This window comes from Xyrauchen texanus, chromosome 17 (assembly GCF_025860055.1).
Source record: "Xyrauchen texanus isolate HMW12.3.18 chromosome 17, RBS_HiC_50CHRs, whole genome shotgun sequence".
Lineage (NCBI taxonomy): Eukaryota > Metazoa > Chordata > Actinopteri > Cypriniformes > Catostomidae > Xyrauchen > Xyrauchen texanus.
The window spans coordinates 33,100,043-33,109,338 of record NC_068292.1 but is presented as its reverse complement, the minus strand read 5'-3'; the positions used below and the strand labels follow the sequence as shown (position 1 = coordinate 33,109,338).

General features: G+C 38.4%; 1 protein-coding gene across 1 annotated transcript; it reads right to left on the bottom strand.

The window, feature by feature from the left end:
- Positions 1 to 4,023: 4,023 nt before the first annotated feature.
- LOC127658174 (cbp/p300-interacting transactivator 3-like) lies at positions 4,024 to 8,876 on the bottom strand. The gene is made up of 2 exons (XM_052147318.1): positions 8,711 to 8,876; positions 4,024 to 7,764 (listed from the first exon to the last, which is right to left on the bottom strand). The coding sequence occupies exon 2, from the start codon at positions 7,747 to 7,749 to the stop codon at positions 7,024 to 7,026; it is 726 nt and encodes a 241-aa protein (XP_052003278.1). The 5' UTR covers positions 7,750 to 7,764; positions 8,711 to 8,876; the 3' UTR covers positions 4,024 to 7,023.
- Positions 8,877 to 9,296: the final 420 nt, after the last annotated feature.

Genomic DNA, 9,296 nt, shown 5'->3' with positions numbered 1-9,296 from the left:
TACACACACACTTGCCGGCCATTTATTGCAGATCACTGCACTTTATCTACATTTCCATGTGATTAATTAGTCAGCCAATCGTGTGGTAGCAGTGTAATGTATGAAATCATGCCGATATGTGTCAGGAGCTTCAGTAAAAGTTTATATCAACCATCAGAATGGGGAAAAATGTGATCTCAGTGATTTAGACCGTGGCATGATTGTTGGAGCCAGACGGGCTGGTTTGAGTATTTCTGTAACAGCTGATCACCTGGGATTTTCACGCACAACAGTCTCTAGAGTGTAAAGAGAATAGTGCAAAAAACAAAAACCTCAGTTCTGTGGATGTAAACACCTTGTTGATGACAGAGATCAGAGGAGAATGGCCAGACTGGTCCAAGCTGTCTGGCTCCAACAATCATGCCACGGTCTAAATCACTGAGATCACATATTTTCCCCATCCTGATGGTTGATGTGAACATTAACTAAGGCTCCTAATCAACGCATGATTTTATACATAACACTATATCTAGCTCTTCATTGTATTAATTTATCAGATTGCAGAGTAATGTTTTTTATTTATATATTATAAAATTCTTAAGGAAGGGAACCAGGGCAATTTTATATTTATTATATAACAGTTTGATATAATACATTTACTTTCGGCCCATTGGAAAAAGTTTGGGCACCTCTGTTTTAAAATTGACACTCTTCCTTTTCTGTGAGCAAATATATTGATGACTCATATTGACTTGCATTACACAGATCAATCAAATGCTCTCTATAATGAGACTGTGCCTCCCCCTAAATCTGATCATCAAGTACCAATTCATGGTTCATGTCTCTGTAATAAAACTAAAGCTTATTTGCTATTTTTTTTTAAAGGGACAGGCCCTTCAATATGTTCTGCCCAAACTTCCTGTTTCAGTAGGAAATACGTCAAAACGGCAGATTTCAGGGGCTTTTTAAACACTCTCTGGGCTGACTGATATTTGTAGTTGGACTGCACGTCTGTAAGATTAACACACAAGAGCTTGAGCTTAAAACTGCCCCCACGGACACACACACACACACACACACACACACACACATACAAATATTGAGTAAATAACAAACAGTGCCACTCCCACCTTAGCTTGTTCAAGCTGGTCTGGCTGAGAGGTAAGCTTCACACTGGAAAATGAATAATTTACACAGTGCCCTTAACTTCAAAAGCCCAAGACTCTAACCATTGGAAGGGGTGGGGAGGATAGGCACAGCACACAGGGAGATCACTAGAAAAATTCATGAGCGATTTTTAGCTGTCAAACCATCTCTATGCCATGGCCTGCCTAAACATTTGAGGCATCATTGGCAACATCCAACATAATGCAGATATGAAAAATCTTGATTTGTGAGAAGAGCTATGAGAGTGAACCAATAACGTATGCGTAACCCCAGGATGTAAGCAAAGTAACAATGGAAATGTACAATAATAAATTATAAACATTCAAATATATCTTCCAATCTTATAGTTCAAATGTATGATCTATTTACCATTTTAATATACTGCTTTGTGCATTAGGTCAGGTCCACATTCCAGTTCGCTTGATTTTGCACTCTATGCTAAAACATAGAGGAAATTGTGACTGGGTGGTACTTTGAGGTTCCGATTTGATCAAGAAAAATTTGAGAAATTTAGATTTCAGCCAGGCTAATTAAAGATCTAGTTAAAGCTCATCCAGTGTTAAAGTTGCTGGCAGTCAGCCGAAAAGAGCAGGAAGTGCGGTCCATCACAATCAATTTCTTGCATACGTTCACGCATGAATGGTCATTGTTGGGCAAAAGCCATCCAAACTGAAAAAAACATGTCGATACACGCCTAACCCATGCATGAATATGCATGATTTCTTTCTCATTCTGTATTTCTCTCTCTACTATGGCAATCTGAAGCTTCTAGTGGTAACATCTGAATCCTCCATGCCTGCTCTTTATGTTCAATAGTGATGAAATTCATATGCAGGATTTAAAAAAATGCCTTTCCATAGTAATCTAAGATCATATGCAGTGTTTTTGACAGGGTCATGTGCACCCAAGTGTACATTCTTAAAATAAAGGTCCCAAAAGGGTTTTACAGCCATAGAGAACCTTTTAAGTGTTTCAAATCTTCTAAAGCAGTGTACAGAACAGATTGAAATTTAAGTCTTTAATCACTGAAATTTCACTTGGATATCACTCTCGAATCCCATTCACACTAATGGACAAATGGCAATTCAAAACATTGAAGCACATCACATTGCAGTCATTCAACAGAAATTAAAGAACCACAGACATTTAATATCAATGATACTGAACCTGAAGTGTCTTAATGCACCATGTTTGAATGTGCAAATGAGATTTGACAGCTATAGTGAAAGGGAAGATTTTCAGTGAATAACAACTTACATTTTGGTCTTTTCCTTCTTACAAAGCTATTGTATGGTTCCAGAAAGTTAGAAAAATAGCTTGTTGTATCAACCACTTTTGTGGTACTTTTTTTTCAATGGGCATTTTGTCATTGGTCAAGACAAATATTAAGTTTAGGTTGATTTGGTTTAGCTATTAAAGGAGCTCTTCATGTTGTATTTTCTCAAATACTGCTTGTAGCAAACCATTTAAAATATCATCTCACTGCACTGGTTCATTAAATGTTCTTATGGTAGATCAAAATTATTTCTCACAATGAGGGCTCTTTCTTTCTAGAAACGGAGTTTAATTTGTAAACACAACAGCCACAAGCTGTTGTCAGGAAAGCTGTGTAAGACAGAGAAATTGCTGAGTGTGTGATATGCTGTACGAGGGGTTGTCTCCGGGATCGTTCATGACTCCTGGGTAAAACCCCACACAGAATTTCCCAGACCGTTCTTCTCAAATTCAGTAAGTGGTTTGTGCTTTCTTTTTCCTGTTCTTTTCAAACAAGAATTTCCTTGATGATTTACAACCTAGTCATTTGCTCATTCTAGTTGTCCTAAGGCTGTTAAGATTGACAATTCAGAAAGCACTTAATTTAGAGATTATTGTGGGCATTGAAGAACATGGTAAATTTATGAAATGTATCATTGTTTTATAAATGTATCAACTTGAGTAGAATTACACAATATATTAACTATTGAGTAAGAAAATAATATATTGAAGCAATATAGAATAGAAATGAATTTGCCTACTAAGAAAAACTTAATTCAAGATACTCTCTGAAAACAATTCACATATTACACGATTTTGCTTTTCATGTATTTTTATCTTCTTTTAAAAATATTTACCACATGGGCAGAGGATCAATGGTGCTATCTCAGGTCTGGGCAAGGTCAGATGTTACATGGCATACCTTTCTTTTTCACACAATAGTTGTACGTTTCATCAACCACACTCCTTCCCTCTCCCTATCATGCACACCTATATTTATCTGCTGTTTGGGAGTTTTAAATGGCCAAGTACAAGAAGACTGTTGAATTCCCCAGAGAAGAGGTGAGATTAGTGTGACAGTTTTGAACTGAAAACCCCCACCGTTCAATTAAAAAGTGTGCAAAACACTTCTCTTTTGAGCTGTCTCAACTTGTGGATATCTAATCAACAGCAAGGATGTGGAACCTATGCAACAGTACATCATCTGCACATGTAATTAAAAAATATATTTTATTGCTCAAAATAAAAATAATTTACAAACACAGAAAACCCGGCTGTTTCCTTGAAAGATCTTTTGAATTATCAATCAATGAGGAATTACAGGCAGTAAGATTTGTTAATGGGAATCCATACTTCTTCAGTGTAAACACACCACCGGATAGACCACAAACACAAGATTAAGCTTGTGTCAGGCCCAGGACTGCCACCAAGGGTTCACATTAAAATATAGTGATGGCCAGTATTCCAACACTTTTTGACCAATTAAATACTTTTCCATGACATTTCCTTTGGCTCATGACTATTGGATATTTTTAGTATGACTTTTTATTATTCCTTAAATAGATTAATGAGGTGGATTTACATTTCTATGTCAGGTAATAATCTTTTATTACATTTCAACGGTTATACATATTAGTGTGCAAACATCTTCAAAAAGACCCCCAACAGACAGACCAATGTTATTATGCTGGCTTGTAGGCAAGTTTTACTCTTATGAAGCCAATGCAAACATTTTTATTATTACACAGCTCTCTGGAATACTCTATTCTGATTGGTCAATGGCGCCATCTAAAAACCTCTGTTGTGGTGTAAAACCTCTGAGTAACAACTGCACATCCACTCATCTGGGCATTGCGAGCTATCTTCACTACTTCTCGGATCACTGTACAATTTCTCCAAGTAAGCTTATAAAATAATTTGAACTCAGATCAGTGTTTCATGTCCATTTAGGCAAGTAGTCTTGTAATAAGATGCATAATAAGGAGTCATATGGTCATTATTACAAAAACACCAACTCAACACCGAAGATGGAATTGAGCTGTTCAGCAATTTATTACTTCTCAAATACATAATTTCAATGCAAATATGTGTTCTATTTTTTAATGTCCATTTATTTATTTATATGGTTAGCAGCTGTGTAATAAGTGGGATAATGTACAGTAGTCAGTTGTTATCACAAAATAAACCCCTTCAGGGTGATACTAGATCCCTCCGCTTCACGACGGGGTCCTGAACACCCTTTTTTGAGTTTATTTTGTGATAACAACTGACTGAGTGTACATTATCCTTTGCGTAAAGCAAAACTAGAAATATTGACATGCGATACAGAAATTATAATGACATTTTAAGACCAATTTTCATGACCATTTCCAGGCTGTGGAAATCACAATTCTAAAATCCTCCAGGAAGATACTTCCAGGTATTTCTAAGATTTTCCATGACCATGGGAACCCTGGATGGAATACCAAAATCTCCCAATTGTTGTAAGGACAGCAGTGCCAACTCAAGAACAAAATCAAAGACTAAAAATATGGTTGGTTTTGAAAAATACACAGTTGGTGCCAACACCCTCTTGTATTTACAGATAGAACTATATATAATAATTAGATTTTATTTTGATTATTTCGAGAGCACTGGGATCAGATAGCACTTAAATACTGGAAGAGTGTTACTGGTTAACCTCAATTGACTTCTTTTGAGCCCTTCCTCCGCTGAGAAGGAACAGGAAGTGACAGTGGAGCGTTAACGGCTTCTCGTTGCAATCTTCACCCTTCCCCCTAGCCAAGAACCCCCCTCACAACAGCATGTCCGTAAACGGACAAAACTTTGCCCTCAGTTTCCAGGACAAAACAAATGCAAGTCCAGGAGTTCTTGTAAACCCTTGTAACATCAAGGTAAGCACAGATTAACCTGGACAGTTTCCATGACCTCCCCTGTAAAAACATATTTCTTATGTAAAAGATGTGCATTTTATGTGTGCAAGAAGGGTGACATTTATTTGCAGTTAACACCCAATTAAATGCAACCCAAACTGGAAACAACAAAAAGAACCAAATAGCAGACTGTAGTTCAATGGAGCATAAAACGTTTGTGGAACCTGCGGTGTAATTTCAAAAGATTCTTAGAACTTGGTTTCTTGGGAGTCCAGTTTTCTGCATTTAATTTTTAACACAAGTTAATGGTAAATATTTGATGGTACTTACAATGGGGAAAGTCTGTACATACTCCTATATATGTCAATTCGTAATTGCTAATATTAGAAGAAATATTGAATGTTACTTTTCTCTTGCATTTAACAGATTAATGTAGTAGATTGTATTCTAGTTCAAAATCATACACACCCCTTTTTCCAACCTTGCATCACAGAATAACATTACACCAATGTTTTTGCAGTTATTTTACATGGCTCATTGTATGTGTTGCTACGGTTACCTGATGAAATGAAGACTAGAGGTGCTAACGGTTACTCTTCACAAAATCACCAGTAAAACAGAAGATTCAGTTCATAAAGTCTTTGACCAGTTCTTTACACAATGCATCTAAACAGTTTTACTATAGTGCATGACTTGCAGTACATTAACATTTGTGGTTTATAACCAGCTACATTTACAAGCATGATCGAATTGCGCGGTAGCTCAACTGACAGAGCTTTGCAGTTGCGATGCAAAGGATTGGGGTACAAGTCACAAAGAGCATTCAAGTCAACAGCCTGAAATGGCATAGAAGCTCCACAGACTAACATGGTTGCATTTTTCAACTAACATTTGCTTTATGACACTATCGTTTAGGTAGGTCAGTTTTGTCCATTTAAAACTCACCAAAACATTTACCTTAACCTAATCCGTTTGGGAGCATATTTAACTTGCTTTTAGCACCAGATCGTGGACAAATGTCACCAGGGTCACATACTTTCAATGAGATCAGGATGCCCCCCTCTTTCCAGAAATAAAATCAGAGATTGATGAAAAATTAGGCCAGAGTTAAAACCTGACCATCTTTATTAACAAGTCACACAGATTTGAGCCCTCTTGGACTGGTTTTGTGTTGAATAAATAAAAACGACTCGATTTAAGGCAATTCTAAAGCTTAGACAGACCAGTTGTAAAGACACAGGCATTAACCACTATAGTATGCAAGCAGCCATTGGGATACTAGAACTTGGTAAATGCCATCCAACAAAACAGACTTGGTTTTGGGCCATACAGCAGTTGGATGGACTTAAACTCTGGGTCTAAAGCATCAGCATCCAGAACACCAAGACATTTAGTAATCCCAGTCAAAAACAGAACTTGCCCACAGGTTTTATTTAAAAGATTTTGTTGCTGCAAGTTTGTTCTACGTTACTACATCTGATAAAGCAATAAATAAATATTTAAAATGTAAAACTGCATTGAAGACAAATAGGGGTTCAGCATCTATACGTTGCCCCATGTTCCCAGTTCTGAAATGTTGTTACATTCATCCACGTAGTCCTGTCAGGAGATTGATGACCCTTTACTGTGGATAAAAATTTCACCGATCACCTCTTCTCTTGGTGACAGCCTTCACAAAAATATACCACAAGAAAATAACTTCACGATCTTGTTGCACATTTCACCTCCAAAGTGTTCATGTGTTCCAGTCTCAGCAGCTAACAGTGCTTGGCTGCTGTTTGCTCACAAAGTCCGAGATAAAGTCAAACTCATTCTGTCCCAGGAAGAGTTCAGGAAGTTCCTGCACCCTGTCCAGTCCTAGCTCCATGACCAGTGCAGTTAAAACATCTTCGTCGACCAAATCGGCATCCATGCCATTCAGACTTAGAGCAGGTCCTGCCATATGCTGCATGTTGGACAACTGCGCCTGGTTCATGCGGAACTGCGCCCCGTTTCCCATGTGGTTGCTATTCAGGTGTCCCAGCGGGTGTCCGTGATACTGGGTGTTGAGTTTCTGAAGGTGCATGCTGGCCATAAGCTGCTGAGACGTGAGACCACCGCTCATGTACTGTTGCTGGGGTGGAGGTTGCTGCTGTTGTGCTTGGTGCATGTGGTGGTGCTGTTGGTGTTGCTGAACGTGATGTTGTTGTGGCTGACCCTGGTTGTTGTACATCATGTTAGCAGATGGCATTTGGTGGTGACCCATTTGTCCATTTATTTGCCCATTCATTGGACCCACCATGTTGGGTCGCTGGCGCATGGCCTCCATGTTTCCCTGGGGCCCTACGCCATAGTGCATCATCTGTCCATTGGGCATTGCTCTGAGGCCGGGCTGGGGCACATGCTGCTGGGGGCCTCCGTTCATGCCCATCCGGTAGCCATGCAGACCCCCGTTTCCCTGACCGTGGTTCATGGGCATCATCATGTGCTCTGCCATAGAATCTCCCTTCACCTGTTCAAAGGATAAATTAGGTTAGATGTAGAATTGGACTGCAGGCAACAGCAAGGATGTTTTAGTTAAGATATGCAGACTGAGTTGGGTTAGAGTTAAGATCAAGTGGGTTGTTTCACTCTCAACCAATAAAGTAAACAGAGGGCTTAAAGTGCAGTTTAATTTCTAAAGAAGTCAAATTAAGTATGAATATAGTGGTCTTATCAACTCCTAAATAACCTGGCACAAACTACCAAATTGATGGCGTAAAAATAAAATCTACACAGTTGTCTAAACTTTGTGTTGATATGCTAATCTGGAAACAAATTACTAATTTCTGCCTTCATTGGACAGACATTGGGTGTTCATATACGCTCCAGCCCTGTTCAAACCAACCTGACTGCCTACTCGCAGTACAACCTTTTAAGACCCAATGATGCACATCCATACAACAACGCTTTTTTATAAAGTATTAATATTATTCTGTCACACACACCATTTCCAAATAAAAACATACCAATTATTAGATACAATAAAAACACCGGACGGTTATCTATCCAACAATGAAGATAACAGTATATGCACCTGCATTAAAATCACAATTTTAAATGTGGCAAAAAATAAATAAAATTACGACATGGGTATAATTGTACAAATCTCTACTTTACACACTTGAAATGAAAGAATGCACGATATCAAGCCAGAGAAGGTGCAGGGCAGCAAACAATGGATCTGCCACCCTGAGCACTAAAACAGGCTAGGTCTCAAAACCAAGCGAGCTGCCTACATAGACAACATTTTTGGGACTTACGGGCGTGCTCCAAATCCAAAACACTGCAGCACCAGATGATGTCGCCAATACCTCACGCGCTTGTGACGCTCAAAAAATGCTATCTAGGTAGGCAGCGCACTAAGGTTTGAGACACAGCCACTGAGTTTCTCAAAAGCCTTCATAAAATCCTCTTACCTCCGTGTCCTGTGCTAACACAGCTCAATACTCTGCAGCAGCAGCAGAACAAATGAGCTTTATGAAGCCAAAGTCTCTGAAGAATTACAATTTATATTCCGAGAGGTGAAGCTTCATACTCCAGCGGGCCGACGTACAAAAGAAAGGCTACTTGCAATCTTCAAACGAGTGTATGTGTTTTCTGGGTCAACTCCCGATCTTATATATACATGAGAAAAGCGGAGGGGTGGAGCTATCGTTCAGTCGCTCTCCTTTGTTGCAATTGGCCCTGCTGCTTAATATCAGTGAGCATAGAATCCACTAGCGGTTTCTGTCAAACACTGGCCAATTTCAGTCCACAATTTTCAGTTTTTCTATTTTTCTAATTTAAAATGAACAAGAAATGTGTGTGTGTGTGTGTGTGTGTGTGTGTGGCTGGATAGATAGATAGATAGATAGATAGATAGATAGATAGATAGATAGATAGATAGATAGATAGATTGATTGATTGATTGATTGATGGATAGCACTTTATAATAAGGTTCTATTCGTTAACATTAATTAACAATATATTTATATTTAATCTTTGTAAATGTTAGTTAATAAG

What these genes read in the sequence shown, in the direction of transcription:
- LOC127658174 (XM_052147318.1), bottom strand. Translation starts at nt 7,749, where the DNA reads ATGGCAGAGCACATGATGATGCCCATGAACCACGGTCAGGGAAACGGG.